This window comes from Prosopis cineraria, unplaced genomic scaffold (assembly GCF_029017545.1).
Source record: "Prosopis cineraria cultivar Desert tree isolate PC_DT_omini unplaced genomic scaffold, ASM2901754v1 PC5, whole genome shotgun sequence".
In the NCBI taxonomy this organism is placed as follows: domain Eukaryota; kingdom Viridiplantae; phylum Streptophyta; class Magnoliopsida; order Fabales; family Fabaceae; genus Prosopis; species Prosopis cineraria.
Window position 1 is genome coordinate 31,584,680 of NW_026555336.1, and position 24,139 is coordinate 31,608,818.

Sequence of the window (24,139 nt, forward strand, 5' to 3'; positions counted from 1 at the left end):
GCCACCTGAGACTAGTTTAGGCGGTAAAGGTGTGGCGTGGTAGAGGTTAACTGTTCAAACCTTCATGTGTGTGTGTAAACTGTAAAAGCATACTAAATAATTTAAATAAAAAAAGTACAAAATATAATGAGTGTAATTTAATTTTCGAGTATTAAGTATCTTTATTTTTTAATTGAAATAATTTTAGTTCAAAATTTTTAAAAAAAGTTACAATTTTGCCTTATTGTTAGGGTTGGTTTTTTGTCCGACTTTCCTTGCCATGTGGGGACACTTGATATTTAAAAAAAAAAAAATAGGTGTTTTCCCTCTCTCTTCCCCTTTGTTTCTCACTCTCAATCCCCTACCTCTTTAATGTGCTTGAGAATCGCTATTGTCACGGGGAATGCTTTGCCAGGGTTTCAATCCTTTCCTCATTTTTGAAGGGTTTTAACCCTGACGATGTGAAAAAATTACTAAAAGTTTTTAGGCAAGATTGCTCCAATTAAAATATAAGGATATTTAAAAAATTTTTGAGACATTTTTGCCCCTTAACCTAAAAAGTATGAAGGGATGTCATTAAGATATACTAGATAAACTCTATACATAATTATATTTTTGTATCACTCTCTGTCCGAATAATCGAATGGATGAATGCACGCGTAAGAGATTATCTAGTTTACAGGATTTTCTATTTTGATTAGTATTACATATTTGTATAATTTTTTTTATTTTTGATGAAATGAAGAAATATAGTATATGAATAGTCGAATGGATGAATGCGTAAGAAATTATCTAGTTTAGACGATATTCGATTTTGAATTTAATCACTATTTTTGAAAAAAGATTTTCAATAATATATACCACATATTTGTATAATTTTTTTTCTTTTCGGTGAAATGAAGAAATATAGTATACGGATAGTCGAATGCATGAACGCAGTTATATTGATTTTACTTGCCTTTGTCTGGGGAATTTGTGATCAAAAAGAGAACTACTTATCTCGTCAAAATGAAATCTCTTCTTGGTAATACTTTGAAACTCATGGTACTAGAAAGGGATTTACAAGGCTGCAGACATCATCAAAAAAACATCTCCACTGGAAGGTTAGTAACAGAGAAGACATCTCTTTTACTTGCACTCATTGGTGGAAACACATTCAGGTTCAGCCAAATCTTTTAAGAGATTATCTGCTTGTTTGGATAAGACATAAAATTGATTTTCTGAGCCAAAATTGATTTTTTAGTGAAAGTTATCCAAACAGCAATATTTTTAAGTAATTGATTATTAGCCAAAAAATTGATTTTTGATATAATCTCCCAAAGGCAGCTTCCCAAGATTAAAAATCAATTTTTGATATAATTCTACTGTTACAATATTAATATAATTTAAACTTTTATAATTAATCAAATATATAATTTAAATAATATATTTTACTTCTTAAATAAACTTTAACAAATTTAATAACATTAGATATACATTTATCAATAATTTAATTTTGAAAAGTAATTTTCTTTACGGTAATTTGCATAGCTAAAATTGATTTTGACTGAATTATTCAAATATTTTTAATTCTATTAAAATTAATTTCAAAAAAATAGTATCCAAACAGATTCTATTATAACATAATTGATTATAATCAAAATTAATTATATTAATCAATTATTTTTATAATCAATTATACCCAACTGAAATTCAAATGGATTCTATAACGCTCACAAAGGTATCTGATTTTACTATTAAAAGTCCCAACTTGGACTGCTTCTTGTTGGAATAGTTCTACTATCAAAGCTTTGTATGATGAAGCAATTGTTAAGTTCATACTTAGCACTCCAATATCATTCATTGATGGAAAGGATAAACTCGTATTGGGTACTGGGCATTATTTTGCCAAAGAAGGTTTCACTAAGCTATTGCTTATTATAACAACTAGCCCTTATGCAAATGAATGTATTTGGAATTTTCTTTGAAAATTGTACCTTCCTCATAAGACTCTGCTTTTCATTTGGAAGCTAATTCACATGGCTATTTTTATAGATGATGTTTTACATACTCATCATTTAAATTGCTCTCTGCACTGAGTTTTTGGCTGTGACACCCAATAAATCATAAATTATCTCTTTTGTGAATGTCCACTCATTAAAGTTATTTAGCTTAGAGCTCTGTCCATCATATCTTTATTCGTTTCAGAGATTGGTCTCTCAATGAATTTTATAAGTTTTGAAGGTTTTGTATCAAAACCAAGAAATAGAGTTGTTAGTAAATATTTTCCTCTTACTTCATAAAGTTTAGATGTTCAGGAATCTTTCCCTTTATCAAAATATGAAAAAAGTGTCTGAATCTTTCATTCAGGATTTTAAGCAAGATCTACTCTGCATTAGATCTACTTATAATTGGAAACATGCTAATGGATTCGATCTTTTAATTCATCATATATGAAATACAGAGTTTGCAAATGATAAGAGCATAAGAACATCATTGCATCAATTACCATATTAGGAAATTCACACATGTAAGTTCAAGAAAATAAAGAAACCTTATTGTTCAGTGAATATTTTCTTGAATGGTACAGAACATTAGCATCTTATCCTTTATGGATCTGACTTGATAGCACCTGACATCTTCATGGCGGTTTGTCTTTGAAGTGTTCTCCTTTAGATTTATAACTTCTAGCAAAATCATGGGGATTCCTCCATCCAACTTGGTGATTTGGTGCTAAATGTCACGGGCTGAGAGTCTGGCGCCGTGTGTGCGGCGTCTTGGAGGACCCCATAATCCTCCGGACAAGCCTTACCACGTACGGATCACACTGGTTTCGCCCTGCCATGGGCTCATCAGGGAGGCGGCACTAGCCCCCGACCTGTTGTGCACACAGTCCGAAGACTGAGGCAGAACACCCCCAATGCTAATGTCGCCCCCTTTACCCATATTGTGCGAGGCTAACCAGCGGACCGTTCATTATCTTGGTCTTTACACGATCACGGAAATATCATCCGTGACATTCTCCCACACCCAATCTAGCATGCCCTCGTGCTAGGGGAGAACGACTCCGCCCAAGGATCGTACGTACAGTACTGCCACAAACACATCAGCTTACTTGCTGAGTGGCCACCCGAGTCCTGTACTCTTCGGACCCACTCGCACCCGCGAGCCAACAGGAGTGGAGTCGACAACGGCCAACCATCCCGCCCGAGTCCCCACTTTTGGACCCACCTGCTCGGAGGCCTTTCTGGAGCGATGCCGAGGCCAACCAGTCCCAACGTGGGACCCCACGCGCACATGGCAGTAAAGTACGTCCTGCTCTGATACCACTCTGTCACGGGCTGAGAGTCTGGCGCAGCACACGGCGCCCGTGCGGCGTCCTGAAGGACCCCATAATCCTCCGGACAAGCCTTACCACGTACGGATCACACTGGTTTCGCCCTGCCATGGGCTCATCAGAGAGGCGGCACTAGCCCTCGACCTGTTGTGTACACAGTCCGAAGACTGAGGTAGAACACCCCCAATGCTAATGTCGCCCCCTTTACCCATATTGTGCGAGGCTAACCAGCGGACCGTTCATTATTTTGGTCTTTACACGGTCACGGAAATATCATCCGTGACATAAAGCTCAACAAAAAAAATTTATTTTCTCCTTTAGGTCACAAAATTCTTTACCAAGACATAAAGCAGATACTCCAACATTTTATTCGTGTTTCTTTTCAGAAATGTAGTAATAATTATACCAATTACAAATTGTATTTTTCTACTTTTGTTTTTACTGTCAACTTTTGAACTTTTGATTTTGTATTTCTGTTTTATTTGTTAATATAGTCAATTTGCTAATGAGACAGCAGCGTAGGTCCAAAATTATGACATTCTAGAATAGAAGTTTTAAAGTCGTTTTGGTCCAAATTATTGTTGATTTTTGTATTTCAGCTCGCAAATAGAGTTGTTTTGGTCAATTTGAAAACTTTTTTGACACGCGACTATTTATTCACAAATTAAAGTATTGAATTCAAATTCTAAAAATATAACTGCGGCTGCATGATTTAATTTGAATTAGTCTGGATCTCATTAAAATCTTATCAACATGGAGCAAGCTCAAGATACGTGGGCACTACACAGAAAAAAAGACTTTGCTTACCGTATTCCAATTTTTTTTATCAATGAGTTGTATGAGATGCACATACAAAATAAGATAAATAAAAAAGAGGAAAAACAAAGTTACGGGTACGTATAATTTCATCAAATTTTACATTTAATTCTTGTAGTTTTTCATTATTTTCTGTTCAAGCAAGATTGAGTGATGTTTATTTTTTAAATATCTGATGATGTTACATTACAAGGATTATAAGAATAAAAATATTAAAAAATTTATAGAAATTTAAAATAAAATTTGATAAAATTATATGGACAAATGATTGTATTTTTAAACAAAAAATTAAGTGTTAATGCTAATTATGAACTTTGCATGAAATCTTGACCAAGAAACGCATGAGATCCCCAGCATCTAAAACGTTAAAGAATAACTAAAAGTGTAATCAATTTCACGGCAATTAACTAAATTATGATTAACTCAAAATTTAAAGTAGAAAGCGTGGGAACAAAAAAAGTTGGCATGTGCAGGCGAAAAATTGTCATTTTTTGACCAAAAAGTGTTTCCAATGATGATAGAACATTGGAACCATAATAATTGGGTTATCTTTCTATCTAAAAGAAAAGGAAAATTCATATGTGCAAGATCACCTTATAAATTCTCAAAAAGAAATTGCGTCAAAAAGTATTACTTCCAGCACACGAGATAAGATTATTTCTAAATTTTTTGTGGTCCATATAATATATAATACATTTTGCAAAGTTGCATTTAGGTAAAAGGTTACATGCAAGGGAGAACATGTTTTCAATGACTATGTATTTAATAAAGATGATTTTTTTTAATAAAGGTTAGTTTAATTGATTAAGATTTGATCATAAATTATAAGGTCATGTGATTAGTTCTCACTATAGATGTGATAACCCTATTGATTGATGATTTATGAGTACATTTATAAATGCTTGTTAAATCTGGATACACGTTCTAAACTTTGTTGAAATTCAATTCAACTAAACTTGACTTTGTAAAGGTAAATTTAAAAATTCTTTCTTTAGAAAATATTAATGATTTAATTATCTTTTATATGTTTAATGAAATAGTTAAAAGTGATTTACACACCCTCACACTACAGGATTAGATGGAATATAATAGTTTATTTTATAACAATCCTCCATCCATTTAATATTATAAAGTATTTTTAAAATATCATGTTAAAAATATAAAGCATTTTGAATCTTATAAGGTGTAATTAACAAGTTTTTCTTACTCAAAAGTACTCTTAATTAAAGACATAATTAATAAAAAAATTTAATTGAGACATACTATTAAATAACAGTAAACATGTAAAAAATGTGTAGTTTTAAAAGCAATTAACTGGCTTATTAAAATTAAAAGTGTAATTCAATTAAAAAAAACTTATATACTTAACTTTATATACTTAATGTGTTTGTTTTTAATTAAATCAAGATATATTGATCTTATATAAATTTTTTATTATATAATAAACTCTTGTCATTAATTTTATTAATATATTAAAATTTATTTATCATTATTTAATTGAATATAAATATATTAAATATATAAAATAAATGACATTAATTTTGCCCATTCAATTAAAAGTACTTTATGGAATAGTCTTGACTTTTAAAATGTTATAGTAATATTTTTTTTGAAAAAAAAAAATCAACATCATTAAATAATTTGAACGACGTGTCGTAAATCTTGACAATAGTTCTTGGCAACCTTAGAAACCATGAACGGTAAAAGATTGGGATGGGATTTGACTAGTCTCGGCGCGTGGTTTAGTCTGTGTTTATCTCTCTAACTTAATTTTATTTAATGTTCCTTCATATTAACTTCACTCAGTTCCTGAGACGGCGCATTAATATTATTGTTCATCTCATCGATCCACAATACAATGCCCAAACATCTTCCTTCTTCATCGTCCCTTGCCTAATTATTATACTACTTTATTTTTCTCAAATTATTTATAATTATAATAATTAAAGATTAAGTAATATTATATTATTCTATGCTTCTCTCTCCCTCTCCAGATTTCCTGCCTCTGCAGTGACTGAACAAAGGTAACGTGGTTCATATTTGTTAGAAGACGACAAATCCCCAAGCTCTCGTCTCTGTTTAGTGTTTTCATCTTGGACGTTGTAATTATTATTGTATTATTTAATTTTTTAGGAGTACTTCACGGTTATATAAAAATGGATCAACTCGTCTTTCTTCTTGTTTTAATTACTAATAATTTTGAAGCTTCATTATTTAGACAGAGACAGCTCAGTGACCAATCCACCATTGATGAGCTCCATAGCTTTCCCGCGAAATAGAACGAAACCCACCATTCTGTTTTCCTTATTCCATGGAAACTTCATGTTGACGATTTCCATTTTTCTACGTATTACGTATCGATCTTTTATTATTATTATTATTATTATTATTATTTGGTCTTTGGGCGGAAATTTTCCCGTGGCTCTGTTTTTCCTGGAAAATTAGTCGCTATTTGAATTCGTCACGCTCGGGAGGAAATGCGCGTTCACCATATTGTCCATTGTAAAGTCAAAATGCGAGATTTAATTCAAGTCTTTGTCCCAAGCTTCTCCTCACGCCATCGTTACAAAACTGACCAAATCCACGGACTTTTCATTTCTTAATTCTGCCTCTCCTCTGATCTTCCTCGAAATCGTTTCTTTTCTTGGTTCACTAGGGGTGGATACTCTCCTGGGTATTTCTCATTTCCTGTAAAGATTTCACATTTAGTTGAACGCGCCATTCTTTCCCTCGTTAAATTACTGAGTTTTTGAGAGCTTTTCTGTCGTTCAATATCTATTCTCTCTCTCTCTCTCACTCTCTCTCTCTCTATACATAAATACATATATTTTTTTGCTTGGGTGATTCAGCTATAGGGGGCTTCTAAGGCAACGTAGTTGTACTCAGAGAGGCTGTAACGGATCTCGTCCTTAAAAGGAGCTACTTTAAATTAACAAGCACTCCGAATATCTTGCTTGCTTCGAGGTTTTTTAAGAATTGTTGTTTTGACAGTTGATTTTGATACTTTCAGTTGAGACCGGCTTTTGGAGAGAGCAAAACAAGTTCATTTTACTGGGTTCATCTACCTCTTGATAGTCAATTCATCTTTTTTTTTTTTTTAATACAAGCGAGGTGAGGAAAAAATGAGGGATGAAAGAAGAAGAAGAAAGCTGCGTCTCAGCAAGATCTATTCATTCACCTGTGGGAGATCATCATTCAAAGAAGATTATTCAAATATTGGAGGAAGAGGCTATTCGAGGGTTGTCTTCTGCAATGAACCGAACAGCCCTGAGGCTGCAATTCAGAATTATCCAGATAATTCTGTCAGTTCTACTAAATATACTCTCGCTACTTTCCTGCCTAAGTCACTGTTTGAACAGTTTAGGAGAGTGGCTAATTTTTATTTTTTAGTCACTGGTGTCTTATCCTTCACCAAACTTGCCCCCTATTCGGCTGTTAGTGCTATTATTCCTCTGATAATCGTCATTGGTGCAACCATGGTGAAGGAAGGTATTGAAGATTGGCGTCGCAAAAAGCAGGTACTTTCTGCCACTTGTTGATTCTCTTTTCATACCCTTGTCAGCAAAAGTGTCATGGAATCAAAACGAGTCACGCTAGGTCTACTCATTTACGTTTTCCAGGTTCTGTTTAAATATACTATTTAGATTTTCTTGCGAGTCACAGTTCGCGTGACTAAAAAATCTATGGGATCAGCAGTGTCCAGAGGCTTAAAGAAAACCAGTGTTCGTAAAGTCATAATCCACATGATATGTAGTGCTTGAACAGGATGAATTGTGAAGGTTGTTGATATAGTTCCTATACTTGCAAATACGTTATCTCTGAGATTCCAAGTTAGATTAATTGCTGAGCTTGAAGATTCTTGATAATTTGATTTAAATATAGGATGGTCAGAAACGGAATTATATCACACATTTTCGTTATTTTTGCAGGATATTGAGGTGAACAATAGGAAAGTTCAAGTGCATAAAGGTGATGGTGTTTTCGAATATACCCAGTGGAAGAATTTGATGGTAGGGGATATTGTGAAGGTGGAGAAGGATGAATTCTTTCCAGCGGACCTTCTGTTGCTTTCATCCAGCTATGATGATGCTATCTGTTATGTTGAGACCATGAATTTGGATGGAGAGACAAATTTGAAGTTGAAACAAGGATTGGAGGTAACTTCTTACTTGCAAGAGGGTTTTAACTTCAGGTATTTTAAAGGGACCGTAAAATGTGAAGATCCAAATGCAAATTTATACTCTTTTATTGGTAGCTTGGATTTTAAGGAGCTTCAATATCCTCTTTCTCCTCAGCAACTTCTTTTGAGAGACTCTAAACTCCGAAATACATCTTACATATTTGGAGCTGTTATTTTCACTGGTCACGACACTAAAGTAATACAAAATTCTACTGCTCCCCCTTCAAAGAGAAGTAGGATCGAGAAGAAGATGGACAAAGTGATATATTTCATGTTCTGTTTGCTATTGCTATTGTCATCTGTTGGATCCGTTGTCTTTGGCATCACAACAAAAGATGACTTGAAGAATGGATTGATGAAAAGGTGGTATCTAAGGCCAGATAGTTCCACAATTTTCTTTGATCCAAAAAGATCAGCAGCAGCTGCAATATATCATTCCTTAACAGCCTTAATGTTGTATAGCTACTTCATTCCAATCTCCTTGTACGTGTCAATAGAAATTGTGAAAGTCCTTCAGAGCATCTTCATCAATCAAGATATCCATATGTACTATGAAGAGGCAGACAAGCCTGCTCATGCCCGTACTTCAAACTTGAATGAAGAACTTGGCCAGGTTGACACAATACTTTCTGATAAAACTGGCACTCTGACCTGCAACTCAATGGAGTTCATTAAATGTTCAGTTGCTGGGGTGGCTTATGGACGTGGTATTACAGAGGTTGAGAAGTCTATGGGTAGAAGAAAAGGCTCGCCATTGATCCATGAACAGGTTAATGGCATAGAATTAGATGAAATCAGGGATTCTACTGATGCCAAAACGCCCATCAAAGGTTTTAATTTTTCAGACGAAAGGATAACGAATGGCAAATGGGTTAATGAGCCAAATGCTGATATTATCCAAAAGTTTTTCCGCTTATTGGCAATCTGTCATACAGCCATACCTGAAGTGGACGAGGACACAGGAAAAGTCTCGTATGAGGCTGAATCTCCAGATGAAGCAGCATTTGTTATTGCAGCTAGAGAACTTGGCTTTGAGTTCTACAAAAGGACTCAGACTAGTGTGTCAATTCATGAGTTGGATCTAGTTTCTGGCAAGAAAGTTGAAAGGTCTGTTTCTTTGATCGGTTGTCTTTTCTTTTCGCTTTGTTCTTTTTACCCAATGATTGCTTATACAAATTTTTTAGGTTGGATTCTCAGTGCAGAGGGCACATGCAATCTCTTAAGTATTTGTTTGTAACAGCAATAGTTATATTTTTCTGTTTCTCCTGAGTTCTCTGAAAAATAAATAAATAGAACAGCTTGAAATAGTAATTTCTTTTCTGCTGTTGGTCTAGACGGTGTTTGGAAATCCATTTGCAGGCTTAATTTTAAACAAACTTAGTTTACAAATCTAACTCTGAACGATGTTGGGAAAACTGGGGATTGGAAAGACAATTTCAATTTTTAAAACGGAGGCTTCAGAGTAGCCAGACATGGATGGATGGTAAACTGAGTTTTCTAAACCTCTTTGAATCTTTAAACTGAAATCCTAACATGTTTTCAATAGTTGCCGTTGGGGCATGAAGTTTAAGGAGATTTTTCAGTCCTTGCTTTTTTGAGAACCTAGACTAAATCTTCTTGTTCAAATAGGTGAATTTCCAACCTGGCTTACACTTGTGGGTCCTGAAATTTTGACTTCCTTAGACAGGGACAAAGTGCAGCTAATGATTTGATATTATTTTGTAATGTCTTAATTGTGAAAAAATTGGTTAGAATGTTGTTCAAGCCATCTTTACTTTTCTTAATATCTGTTCATGTTCCTTCTAGTGAACTGTCATGGTGTTTGAGATTTCAATTTATTTCTTCACACTAATCGATGCTAAGTGCAATGACTTCTATAATGTGGTGTCCATGATTCAACTGTTGTCAGCTACTGTTGATTGGAAATTTCTTTTTCCGACGTCAAGTGCCGATTAATAGGATATTAGATATTCAATGACTTGGTTCATTTTGCAGGGTCTACAAACTTCTCAATGTTTTAGAATTTAATAGCGCAAGGAAGCGAATGTCAGTTATAGTGAAAGATGAAGAGGGAAAAATTTTGCTACTCAGTAAAGGCGCTGACAGGTTTGAGATAAACCAACCTCTAAAAGTGTAAATAATTTTTTTAAGCTCTTACTTCACCTTTCACCATATTGACTAGCCATTTGTCATGTTATGTGCAGTGTCATGTTTGAAAGGCTTGCCAAGAGTGGGAGAGAGTTTGAAGAGAAAACCATGAAGCATGTGCATGAATATGCTGATGCAGGTCTTAGGACCCTCATACTAGCCTATCGTGAACTAGATGAAGAAGAATATAAGGAGTTTGATGAGAAATTTTCTGAAGCCAAAAACTCAGTCAGTGCAGATAAGGAAACGCTAATTGGTGAAGTATCAGATAACGTTGAGAGGAATCTAATCCTCCTTGGTGCCACTGCAGTAGAGGACAAACTCCAGAATGGCGTGAGTTAGAAAAATACCATATGTTTCTTGCATAGGCGAATATTTATTAATTAGAACAGGATTTAAAAGGATGCCTCTTTTCTTCTTCTTTTCTTTAGGTTCCTGATTGCATCGATAAGCTTGCTCAAGCAGGAATTAAAATTTGGGTTTTGACTGGGGATAAAATGGAGACTGCCATCAATATTGGGTATTATATTGTGATATGCCTCTTTGATGTTGGCTGGAATAACTTTGTAAGATATCTGACATTTTTCTGTATAAAATTGCAGTTTTGCTTGTAGTTTGCTTAGACAAGGAATGAAGCAGATTATCATTCATCTGGAGACTCCAGAAATTCAAACATTGGAGAAGGAGGGGGACAAAATTTCCATTGCCAAGGTAAAACAAGTTTTAGCTGTTTACCTAGTTCTTGTGAATATGTGGTTTGCATATGGAGCATTGATTTTTAGTTCCTGATTACTAAAGATGCAATGCATGGTTGCATACCTGGACTTATAAGATGTTACTTACATGATGTGATAGATTTTCTTCTTTTATTCCGTTAATTTCCATTTGTTTTTACCATTATTAAGCTTTCCGTTAGAAGATAGTCTCCTCATATATTTATGCTGATTCATCTTTTAAGGCATCAAGAGAAAGTGTCCGCCACCAGATATCTGAAGGCCGAGCCCAGCTTGCTGGATCCAGTGGGACCTCTCAGCAAGCATTTGCTCTGATTATTGATGGAAAATCTCTTGTTTATGCTCTAGAGGATGAAATGAAGAACATGTTTCTGGACCTTGCAATTAGCTGTGCATCTGTTATCTGCTGTCGCTCCTCGCCCAAGCAGAAGGCATTGGTACGTCCAAATCTATTTTGTCCTTTCCTCTCTTCTTAGAGATAATGCCATCATTCATGTCAGTTCATCAGAATATTTTCTTTTTATTGGTTTCTTCCTTCAAGGTCACGAGACTGGTTAAATCTGGCACTGGAAAAACTACATTAGCTATTGGTGATGGAGCTAATGATGTGGGGATGCTTCAAGAGGCAGATATAGGGATTGGAATCAGTGGCGTTGAAGGAATGCAGGTACCTGGGTAGTTGCCAAAGTTTAATTAGCTTTTCCTTTCATTTCATTTTCTAACAACCCTTTATTTTCTAAACCTATATCAGGCTGTTATGTCTAGTGATGTTGCAATTGCACAGTTCAGATATTTGGAACGGTTACTACTTGTGCATGGACATTGGTGTTATAGAAGGATATCATTGATGGTATTACCACTCTTATATCTGTTTCCACATTATAAAAATTCAACTTCTAAAGATGATGTTAGCCCTTGTTTTGATAATATATTGACTTTTTCATCCTTCTTTGGCAGATATGTTACTTTTTCTACAAGAACATCACGTTTGGCTTCCCTCTGTTCTTATATGAGGTGTATTCTTCATTCTCTGCACAACCTGCATACAATGACTGGTTTTTGTCTCTCTATAATGTCTTCTTCTCTTCACTTCCTGTGATTGCCCTCGGTGTATTTGACCAGGATGTCTCTGGCCGGTACTGTCTTAAGGTAAGTTAATACACTGCTCATTTCTTGATCTAAAGTTATGCCTAACAATCAAAGCTATTAGCTATATTTATCAACCCTCACGCTTATCCCTAAACCAAAACCTCATTAAATTTCTATTAAATGAATATTTTAATCCATTTACCATGGCACAAGACTTAATTGGATTTTGATTGGCATATAGCAGAACTATAAATGGTAGCATGTTGTTCAAACATAACAACTAGCATATGTATTAGATACAATAAACTCCCTTCACTTTTTCTGCGGTAAGTTAAAGTTCTAGGGATTAGCTTTGGTTAATTTTCTCTAGGGAGGATTCTTGAAGTAAAATCCTGAACCCATCAAATCAACGCGCATCTTTAAAATCTCTCAAGAAGAGAGTCTCCTAGTATGTTCCTATGTTGATTAATTGATGTTTCCAATGTGGCAGTTTCCTTTGCTTTATCAAGAAGGAGTAGAGAATATGCTCTTCAGTTGGCGCCGTATATTCAGTTGGATGCTAAATGGATTCATTAGTGCCATCATAATCTTCTTCTTTTGCACAAAAGCAATGGAGCTTCAGGCCTTTGACAAGGATGGAAGAACTGCCGGGAGAGACATCCTTGGAGCAACAATGTATACCTGTGTTGTGTGGGTTGTGAACTTGCAGATGGCACTTGCCATAAGCTACTTCACCTGGATACAGCATATTTTCATCTGGGGTTCCATAGCTTTTTGGTATATTTTCCTGATGATATATGGAGCAATGACTCCTTCATTTTCCACAAATGCTTACAAAGTCTTCCTTGAAACTCTTGCTCCCTCGGTTTCCTTTTGGCTCGTGACATTCTTCGTGGTCATCTCAACTCTCACACCATACTTCTCATACACAGCAATGCAGAGGAGGTTCTTCCCATTGTATCATGAAATGGTCCAGTGGGTCAGGTATGAAGGGAAGACCAATGATCCTGAGTATTGTGACATGGTGAGGCAGAGATCGTTGCGGCCAACAACCGTGGGATCAACAGCCCGCTTAGCAGCTAGAAACAGAACTTCTAACCATAGATGATATGCTTTTGCGCCATCTTGTTTTCAGGTGTCAAATGCTGAAGTTTGTGTTCATCAGCATATAAAACTTAGGTGAAATTCTTCCCTTATCTGCTATTAGATTCTTCTGAAAAAAAAAATATGATATGTGGATGAATGAGTCAATGTTACAAGAGTTAATCAGCTTGTAGAAATAATATCCGTGTATCCTATTTTTTATTAGAGAATCTGATTAAAAAAAGGTTGCACCTAAGTTTTGTCCAGAGAAAAGTATAGTTGGACGGAAGAAGTAGACTGTATATTTATCCCCCTTTTCCATGTCGGCTGTTTAGCATTTGATTTTTTCATTCAACATTTTGTATCATAAGATTCTTAATGTATAGAGAAGCATATAAAGTCTGTGTAGAATTGAATAGAGTTGCTTTTAGCTGGAGAAACAGAGCAGAGTACTGCTGTTCTTGTACTTCCATTTTTGTTTATCTGATTTCCACATTTCTGTTACTTTACCTAACATTATTTGTGCAAAGGGTATTTCTATTTTGTTGATCAGCTTACAATATATATTGGTATTGCAGCTTGGCTAGCTTCGAGTCTAAGCTGCTGCTAATTTTCCAAAATGTTTTTGAATATGGTCTTTTATAAACAAAATTTTACTAATAAAGAGCTTGATCTGACAGTATGAAAATAAAAGAAGCTTTTTTGTTTTTGAAAAATTAATCATTTCATCCTTATAGTTTTGATTCAATTGTAACTTGATCTCTAAATTTTGATTTGTTATAATTTAGTCGATGTAATTTTAGCTCGGTTGTAATTTAGTCTCTGAATTTTTTTTTCTTGCAATTTAATCCTTATAGTTTCAATTACTTAAATATTGATTCTATATTTTAAAAATAAAATTATAAAAATTAAAAATAATTTAAACTTTTAATATTTATAAAGATTAAAAGGGCTTAATAATTTAAATTATTATTAACAAATTTTAACATAATTTTAATCTTTATAATTTTGTTATTAATATTATAAATATTATAAATATTAAAAGTTCAAGATATTATAAATATTAAAAATTCAAAATATTGTAAGATTAATCTTTTAATCTTTAAATATTATAAATATTTAAAATTTAAAATATTTTTAATTTTTATAATTTTATTTTTTAAAATATAGGGATCAAAAATTATGTGGTTGAGACTATGGGATTAAATTGTAAGAAGTAAAATTTAAGAATTGAATTACAACACAACTAAAGTTATAAGAATGAAGTTACAATTAGGTTAAAATTACATGAACTAAATAATTAATTTTTTCTTTTAGGGCATATGTGATGTTTTAACCTTAGAATCCATGGTGTTTGGTTAAATTATGGCATTTGGATAACCTATGTTCTCCAACATGTAGTTATAAATTGCTTCACATTAAAGGAGTGCTTGGATATCACATCAACATAAAAATCCTAGTAGAAAACTTATTTTCACTAAATTTATGGAAAAGTCCATTCATAAAACTTATTTTCTTTTTGATTCATGTTCTGAACTTGATTTTTGGCATTGATACCTTAAGCAAAGACACAATTGAAAGTTCATAAAAATAAAACTGTCAATTGGTATTAAAATATCATTGTAAACCAAAACACTATATTTAGGATCTTTCATTGAGAGAACACGTGTGTGCTCAAAAATAACCTCACATTCCTTTTTTTAATTTTTGGCCAACAAATAACATTGCATTCAATGGGTCCATCTTTGTGTCTCGGTCACAGGGTTTTGACTTATCTACATGAAGACAAAGATATAGAGGTCATTCGTATCTTATATTCACTGGAGAGATCAAAATAAAATTTAAAAACAAAACTAGAGACAACCATATATCTTTCACTGTTATTACTAGTGATTAGCATGATAATGACAAAATTAAAAAGCACTCCATTGCCCGGAATTTAAAACTTGAGGGGGAAAAAAAAATCCCCCACACATCACTTTATTTAATTTATAGAGAGAGATACAGAATATTTTATGCACTACTTGCACTATTTTTCATTGGGTAAGTAAACCAAATACCTCCTAAATATGTATACTTGATATTTAAGATATGTTCTAATTTATATTGAAAATGAGAGCTGAGTCTAGAACATTGAATTAATCATAATTAAGCTTCAAATAAATTTATTTTTAAAAAATAAGTTAAAAATATCAATTCAAATAATTCTAAATGTAAAAATTTTAATTGTAAATAAATATTTAAATATGAAATATAACTTTAAAATTGTAAGAAAAATAGTTTAAATTAGTATTTACAACTCATTTTTTACCCAACTTGTTTTTGAGAAAATTTTGTCCAAAAAGGACCTCACTACCACTCTCCTTAATTTATCAATTTTTTTTTTAAATTTTTCGTTGGTCAGATGCCATAAAGAAACTACTCATGTTCTCTTTAAGAATTACTTGTTAGCCTCAAATTTATTTACTCCAACAAAACAGGAAAAAAAAAATAAAAAATAAAATAAGGTTTCTGCATGAATTGAGGAACAGGGAAGGAAACAATAAAAATCAATTTAGCAAATGTTCAGTGTGGCAACCACAGTAGAACTTAGGACCAAATCTGATAAATTTTCCTAGGTTAGAGATTTATATATCCTTCTTGGTTTGTTTAGTTATTTACAGGGCACAAGTAGGCATTTCTCCTTGTGCTTTCAAGGAATTCAAGAACACTCACACACACTATATAATTTAAGTATTGAGCTCTTTCTAGTAAGCATTTACCAGGAAGCATTATTACAGAGAGGAAGAGAGGTAATGTAATATGACTAAGTGATCAAACTACAACTGAGGAGAATTTAAATCACAGACTAAACACTAATCTAATCAAAAGCTACAAATGAAGATGGGTTTGTTGGTTTTTGCCCTGCAATTCTTGTTTGATTGATCGATACTCTGCTATTACTATATCATCAAGTTTTGAACACCAGATCTTCTTCATCCTTTTTCTTTCCATTTCCATGGTGCCTGAAAATCCATCGCCAACTCTTCATGCTTCTTCTTCCCCTCTTGACTCCTCTGTCATTTACAGTGATCCTACATGATCCTCCACTCCTTAAATCTCCATCTCCTTCGTTGCTCATGAAATTCCCACATCTTGTGCTCCCAAATGCAGACATGCTATCACCCAGTTTTGCAGATGGATACTCTGGTTTTGATTCTGAAGAAAAATCAAGCTTCAAGTCTATGAATCTTGACTCGTCCATGCCTTTGAAATCACTCTCTCTCAGTGAAAACACGCGTCTGTTTACCCCGTAGAATCCTCCATCAACGTCCATGAATGAATCTCTCTTCTCGCCATCAAATCCACTCCTTCTGGGTTCTGCTTCACTGTAGCCACTTCTTCTTCCGGATTCAAGAAGCAGACCGCCGTTCACGCCGGAGCTTCTCGCCGCAGAAATGGAGCTCCTGGCTCCCGATAAGATTGAATCGCCACCATCTTCAGATCCGAATACACCGCCGTTCCGGAAACTACAGAGAGATCTGGACCTAGATACGCCTCCGTGATCGCCAGCCCATGTATCGCTTTTCTCGTCGAATCCACCAATAACGCTTCTGCCGCAATCCTTCTCCTTCTTCTTCCTGAACAATTTCCCGATTCTCCAGAACCTTCCACTTCTCTTGAGGTCGACGCTGTTACTGCTGGTCCTCCTGAGAATCACGAACTCCTCCACTTTATCCTGCAATTTAGGTTTAGAATGCGGAATCAAGGTCTCACTCTTCTCATTCTCGATCAGGAAGGAAACTCTCCCGACGCTCCCGACCTCGACTGTGCAGGAGTTCCGATTGGGAGAGATCTCAGAGCAAGAACAAGAGGAAAGCCTCTGCTCGCCACAATCAGAGCACACAAGCTTCACCAAACGATCTTTGAGACAGTAAGCGCAGATACCTACAGAAGAAGAAGAAGGATGCCTCTTACAAGGAAGATCAGAAGAAGTAGAGTAATACTGGTAATCCATCAAGTCATGATCGTGATGGTAAGCCACCGCCTCAACCCCTTTGCTTCTCCTCTCTTTCATGGCTTCCCAAAACCCAAAAAAAAATATAAAAAAAACACAAAAAAAGGAGCGAAATCAAAACCAGGAGTGACCTTGTGGGAAAAGAAGGAAGGAAAGATGAATGAAATACTAAGAAGAAGGAAGGAAAGTGAAAGCAGAAAGGAAAGATGAGATTGTTTTTTTTTAGCTTTTGGGGTTGTTTTGAGAAAGAAGGGATGAGTGAGGAGTACAGAAGAGAGGCGTCACCTTTACGTTTGGCAAGCAGGAAAAAGAGAGAGAAAAAGAAGAAGGAACAGACAGAAAGAGAGAGAAGACGATGCAGGCATTATTATTGAGGTGTAGGGAAGGGGAGGGAGGGAAAGAAGGAACAGGGAAATGAGAGATTGTTGAGTGAGTGAGTGAACAAACTCGTCATTGGCTTGCTTAATGCATGAATGAGTGAATGCACTGTTCTACTGCTCCTGCTTGCTTTGCTTCTGCATGCAGATGTACCATCAAATCAAATCAAAGAACCCTAACCCCACCATCACCTAAGTTTCTCACTTTGGTGAGAAAATCAAACCCACGTCTCTCTCCTTTCGCCAAAGTCACCCTCAAATCATATCTTTGAAATCCATCACCCTCTCTCTCAAAACTGTCAAGCATTTTCACCTCTCTGCATGCCCATCATTTTTTCTCGCATGAACCACTAGATATCCTATCCTAATCCTAAGCCTGTCCCATGTCCAATTTTTTTCTTAATTAAAATGATCGGTACTAACAGCTTGACATTGCAAGTTGGGTCAAATCCGTGATCTTTCACTTAAAGGGAGGTTTGTATATTATTATGTTAAGGGGAGGCTCTGCTATCAACATTGCTACATTTTTAAAGCTCCAAATTAAGCTGGTACCATTCTCTTATTACTTAAACTATAGGAAGAATTATACCTAAGTTTCACATAAGATATCTAATTACTAAGAGATTATATAAAATACAAAAAATTGTAAATACACGTTTAATTATAGATATCTTTTATCCAATTATAAATATATAAGATTTAAGACTTACAAATATTTTATGTATTTTATAATAGCTTTTGTAGGTATAATTTTTCCTAAAACAAACTTTATATTCCACACAAGTCCCCTGCTTTGCATATTCCTTTGTAAACAAACAAGACAGAGAGATGATTTGAATGGTGAAGGCAGACGCCTAGCGTCACAGTGAGTGGGCGATATAACACGTGTCCGATGGTAGGAGGCCACGTAAGAAGGAGGACGAGGGATGCGTATTGAATATGGGGGAGGCGTACGGTTGATAGGCAGGGCGTGCACGTAGTGGCTTTATAATTTGCGGTGACAGGGACATGGTTTGAGTGAGTGAGGGAGTGAGAGTGATACTTTGGCCGTAACGTTTACTTTGTTATAACGTGCCGTATTAGATTTCCCTCTTCATCGTCCCCCCACGTACGTCCTTTCTATCTTTTCTTTCCTAACTTTCCTAACCATATCTTCACCTGTCTCCTTCCATCTTCCTCGTGTGTGTTTGGAAATTTCTTTATTTTCGCTCAAAATCATGTTTCTACACAAATATAAGATGAGAATAACACTCCTCTAAACTTGTTTTCTTGGATAGAGGGTTTCACACCCAAAAAGTCATTCATAACAATCTAGGTTAGATTTAAGCATTGACTCTCTCAAAAGTATTTTCTAGTTCGATCTATAAAGTAAAAAAAGAATATATATTTTAATTCTATTTATAAAACATTTGAATAATTATTATATTTATCTTTATTATTTTGTCTCTATTAAATGTAGAGGAAATTATTAAATACTAGAATATTTTATTTTAAAGTAGATATATTTAATGGGAGTAAAATTAAAAAAATATTAAATTTTTAGATAAATTTAATGGAGTTTAAAGTTTTTCCAAATGTTGATAAAAAAATATTAGAAGTAATTTATAAATAGAGTCAAGTATGTATTTAAATTCAAAATTTCATGCTTAGTGTGTCATAACTCACGTCAATGGAACCAACGCAAATGTTATTTGAGTTTCATGAAAGTCCATTTGAAATCTAAAAAGTTCATTTGAAGTGTTGTTAATTATTAGACTTTGTATATATGAGGTCCACTTCTCATGCCATATATTGATACACATGCACACTTTTAATTAAATTAGGTTTTATTGTGTGAGTTCATATATTAACATGTTTTTAAAGTGAGATGCCTGGTCTACTTTAATGACAAAAGAGTGTGAAGTAATCTACATTAAGCACATCAAAGGACAAGATATATAAAAGTGTATATTTCCGGGTAATTGTACGTGTCGGTCAGCTCACTGTAAGTGCCCAGAGTCTTGTTAATTTTCTAAACTAGATATTATTTCAATCAATACCAGAACGCATAATATTTTAGGAAGACTCAGTTCGCATTAAAAAGCAATATAATACTCCATATATATCTACCAGCACAAGATATTTCATTAAATAATAATAATAATAATAATAATAATAATTAATATTCAGACAAATCCTCTCAAAGGGCGTTTGTGAATTGATTTGGATTTTGGAATGAAGGAATAGTCATAAGTCATTGATGATAATCTTTGGGAGCAAAGAGGCGTCAAGTTTGAAATTTGAGGACGTTGCATGCCTTGGAAATAATGTCTCTTTGGTGGAAGGAAGAGAGTAATGAATGATATATAATAATAATAATAATAATAATAATAATAATATTTAATTGATTGAAGAAGGTGGCTTCTTCTTCATTTTAATTTCTTATATTCCCTCAATTTCTATATATAATAAAATATTTTTAACTGAATTTTGAACACATAAAAAAAGTATTATTTTTTTAAAATTATATGAAATCACAATATTTTTTTAATTTTACATTTAATAATATCATAATTAATATCATAATATAATAAATATAACACATAATTAAATATTTTTTTATTTTTTAAGATAATGATAAAAAATTTTAATTATTTAAAAATAGTATGACATTGCTTATATTTAGAAATAAAATAAATTTTTAAAAAATATCTTTTATATATATAAATATATTAACAGAGGGAGTATATGATACCTCTTATGAATGAATTTGTGTTATATGAGACAAAGATGAGAAAAAGAGCATCAACAAAGTCAAAGTGTATTTGATGACATTGTTTTATTGAGTGGCTGGCTTTATATGTTGTCTCATATCTCTTCTTTTAATTTGTTTCGTCCCTTCTCACACCGCCCGTACAATCTTACTTCCCATTTTAACGGTCAAAGCTTACACATCACATGTCACAATTACATTTAATTACCCCAATTTTATAAATTTTCAAATTGCAGGCTCGTGTGAAAAGGACTCGATACTTGCTGAAACAAAATTAGGGATCCAACTTTATTGGGGATGTTAGTTAACATAAATTGGGGGAAAAAAACAGATCAAGTTCAAAGAAGTATTCCGTTCAGATACTTTTAATTAATTAAATTATATAATTATTCAATAAGTTAATTAATTATCTTTAAAATTCTATACTCTTTTCATATTTATTATTATTTAAAAAGTATCTCAATTAATTTTTTTTATTAATTACACCTTTAATTAATAATATTTTTGAAAAAACTTTATTAATTGTAGCTTGAAAAACTTAAAATGTCTTATATTTTTTAATATGATATTTTAAAAAAAAGTCTTGTAGTATTGAAAAAAAGAGAGAGAACATACATTATCAATAGTAATGTCTCCCATCCAATATAAGTAAATACAGTAGCAGTTACTAGTTAGTTACTAATTATGCACATAAGTTAAGATTATTATGTAAGTTAATTAATTACTCCCTCTGTTCAAAAATATAAATCATTTTTAACCGAATCTTACCTTTAGTAAAGTAATTAACTACTTTTAAATTAATAATATCTTTTTATATTTACCCTTATTAAACAACCTACAATAAATACAAAGTAATTATCAATAGAAACACTTTAAAAAAAAGGCAATTATTGCACCTCAAAAGATTAAAAATGTCTTATATTTTTGAACATCTAACTCTTTAAAAAATACTTTATATTTTTAAATGGAGAGAGTATATTTGTAAGAAAATGTGGGTTAGAAGTTGGATTACGTAAAATATCCTTGTTAATCATTTACATTGGAAATTACTAATGTAATTAATCATCAATAGGGGTAGTTTGTGAAAAAAATATTAATAAATAAATGAAGACGATAAGAGAGATTGGAGTCTTATACTTAAGACCAAAACAAACTTCTCACTAATTTTTGTTTTTGTTTTGCACCAAAAGAAAGAAGTGCTAAATATATCAAATAGTTGTGTGAAACACAATTAAGTAACTTGGAGGAAACATATACATTTTGAATCAATCAAAAGTGAAAAATGAAGCTAGAACTAAAGAATAGAAATCAATAAATCTGAACTTGAACACTTGGAAAACAAACTTTGACTAATTAAGCTTAGTGATCATTGAATGTGTGCGTATTATATATAGTATAGAATAGATGGGTGAATACCAAAAAAAAAAAAAAAACAAAGAGGATGGATGATAATGGATGTTTGGCACGCTGGAAGCAAAGCATGCAGAAAATGGGGAGCATCATTGGGACAAAAGTGAGGAAAACAGGAGAATGAGGCTTATGTTGGAGTGACAATTAGAATATGTTGTCATTTTTTTTAATTTTATTTTTTAATTAATATATTTTTCCCAATCATTACGTCCCCTTCCTCCATTCATTATTTTGTTCTTTCTCCCATCAATGTGCTTTTCAAATCATTTGCTTGCTTCCCTAAAATCTTATGCACATCCACTCAACTTCAACCCTTATTCTCACCTAAAAGCTAAAACTACCAAAAAAAAAATCCATTAAATCTTACTATCATTTTTTTAAAATAAATTATAAAATTTAATTTTTAAAAAATTAAAAAATAAATATTAATATTTTATGAAAAATATATATCTTATAACATTTAAATTATAAAAAATATGATTTTTAAGGACAAAAAATATTACTAAATTATAAGGGACTTATCAGTCTTTTTAAAAATATTTTATATATATATATATATATATTAATTTCAATCATTTTCATTAAATAAATTAAATTAAAACTTACTGATAATTCTTAAATTTAATTCTGTCCATTTATAAATTTAAAATGATAAATTCTTGGTTTCTTAAATTTTTAAAAAATTCCCTTCCCAGAATTTAAAATAATTTTCAAAGATAAATTATATATCCATGTAAATAAAAATGTTCCCAAAAGACATAAAATCAAATTAATTAGTGCAGTGTTATATGTATACAAAATTAAATAAATAATTCTGTATTTTAAACATAAAATTAAAGTATGTAATATATAATTTTAAGACGTGTGCTTTTAGAAAAGAATGAAAAGATTTGGGTGCAATACCACTTTTCTTTCAAATGAGGTAATGATTAAGTGCAATTAATCTACTAACTTATGCCCATGTTGCCTGTCTGACATGCACCTCCCTTGGGCCCCATTGGACCCTATTTTTTCAATATTATTTAGTATATTAATATTAATCACTAAAATTAAATTTGATATTTTATATATCATGTGGACGTAGAAAAATATTTACTTTTTGACCAACGACATAAAAAAATATTTACAAAGTTGCATTATTCATAATTTAAAAACAGTTTGATTTGCACTCTGCACAGAACATGAAGATACAATATAATTGGCAACAGAATGTATGAAATTGAAATCATAAATTTGAAATGCAATATTTATTTGAGAGTAAATTGATATATTGATTAAATAAAATGATGGATTTATATAAGCCATGAACTAAGATTTCGTTTGAGGCAAACAATAAAAAAACAAATAAAGAACTAAGTTTTTGTTTGTTTCCACATGAAGCTATTTCATTATGCAGTGAGAATTCAATATCCATTAAATACTAATGTTTAGAATTCAAATTAGGTAGAACAACAAGGCAATCCTTCATTTGAAACTCAACAATTTTTTATTAGAAAATATATGTTTCTTATAATTTAATCAAGATGTAACATTGGATAATAATATATTGTTTTGAAGAATGCAAAGAACATGAGATTGTTTCAAAGATTGTCCTGGGAATAGTGTCATGTTTTGTTGATGGAAAGTATATATTATGCATAATTATTCAGATGATAAAAGATTAATTATGATGTCCACGTCTGATTAGTGAGAGATTTGCTACATGAAGATGATGGAGTAATCCTCATTTTGTTCTCATTCCCAATAATCACCAAAACCGAATCCCAAGTGTTTTTAGCTTCTTGTTATTAATTTGACATTTTGTAAATAGAGTGATTATAATATATATAAGTTGAAAATATTGGCACAAATGATTAAGAACTTGAAGGAGAATTCTTGTTTTCACTCATATGATTATGTTCAAATCATCTTAATTTCTTATTTATTTTGAAGATTTTTTCTTAACGAGTAAGAGCTAGTTAAGTAATTGTGATTGGATAAAATTAATAGTAATTTTAGTTTTAGCTTATACAATAATCCTTTTAATTAGAGTTGAGTGTATGATCGTTGATAAATGGGTATCTTACTGTTATTTTTATAAAATATTTGAAATGCATAACTTTTTAATTTGAAATATTAATTATCTTTTTAAGTATTTATTAAAAGGAGAATATAGATATAAAATAAACATACTCCCTTCATTCAAAAATGTAAGAAATTTTTTAAAAAATTAAATTTTAAAAAATGTAAGATATTTTTAGTATTTTGAGGTGTAATTA

General features: G+C 32.5%; 2 protein-coding genes across 2 annotated transcripts; one reads left to right on the plus strand and one right to left on the minus strand.

The window, feature by feature from the left end:
• Positions 1-6,564: 6,564 nt before the first annotated feature.
• LOC129310999 (putative phospholipid-transporting ATPase 9) lies at positions 6,565-13,827 on the plus strand. Its single transcript, XM_054952922.1, has 11 exons — positions 6,565-7,629; positions 8,041-9,398; positions 10,287-10,397; positions 10,496-10,772; positions 10,871-10,959; positions 11,042-11,150; positions 11,398-11,610; positions 11,715-11,840; positions 11,925-12,023; positions 12,131-12,322; positions 12,753-13,827. Exons 1-11 carry the CDS (start codon positions 7,234-7,236, stop codon positions 13,368-13,370), a joined length of 3,588 nt encoding a protein of 1,195 aa, XP_054808897.1. The 5' UTR covers positions 6,565-7,233; the 3' UTR covers positions 13,371-13,827.
• A 2,243-nt stretch (positions 13,828-16,070) lies between these two features.
• On the minus strand, positions 16,071-18,087 carry LOC129311000 (uncharacterized). The gene has a single exon (XM_054952923.1). It carries the CDS (start codon positions 17,400-17,402, stop codon positions 16,296-16,298), a length of 1,107 nt encoding a protein of 368 aa, XP_054808898.1. The 5' UTR covers positions 17,403-18,087; the 3' UTR covers positions 16,071-16,295.
• Between the last annotated feature and the right edge of the window lie 6,052 nt (positions 18,088-24,139).

Coding starts and splice junctions, on each gene's coding strand:
- LOC129311000 (XM_054952923.1), bottom strand. CDS start 17,402: ATGAAAGAGAGGAGAAGCAAAGGGGTTGAGGCGGTGGCTTACCATCAC.
- LOC129310999 (XM_054952922.1), top strand. CDS start 7,234: ATGAGGGATGAAAGAAGAAGAAGAAAGCTGCGTCTCAGCAAGATCTAT. Junction 7,630..8,040: donor ATTGGCGTCGCAAAAAGCAG/GTACTTTCTGCC, acceptor TTATTTTTGCAG/GATATTGAGGTGAACAATAG. Junction 11,611..11,714: donor CGCCCAAGCAGAAGGCATTG/GTACGTCCAAAT, acceptor TCTTCCTTCAAG/GTCACGAGACTGGTTAAATC.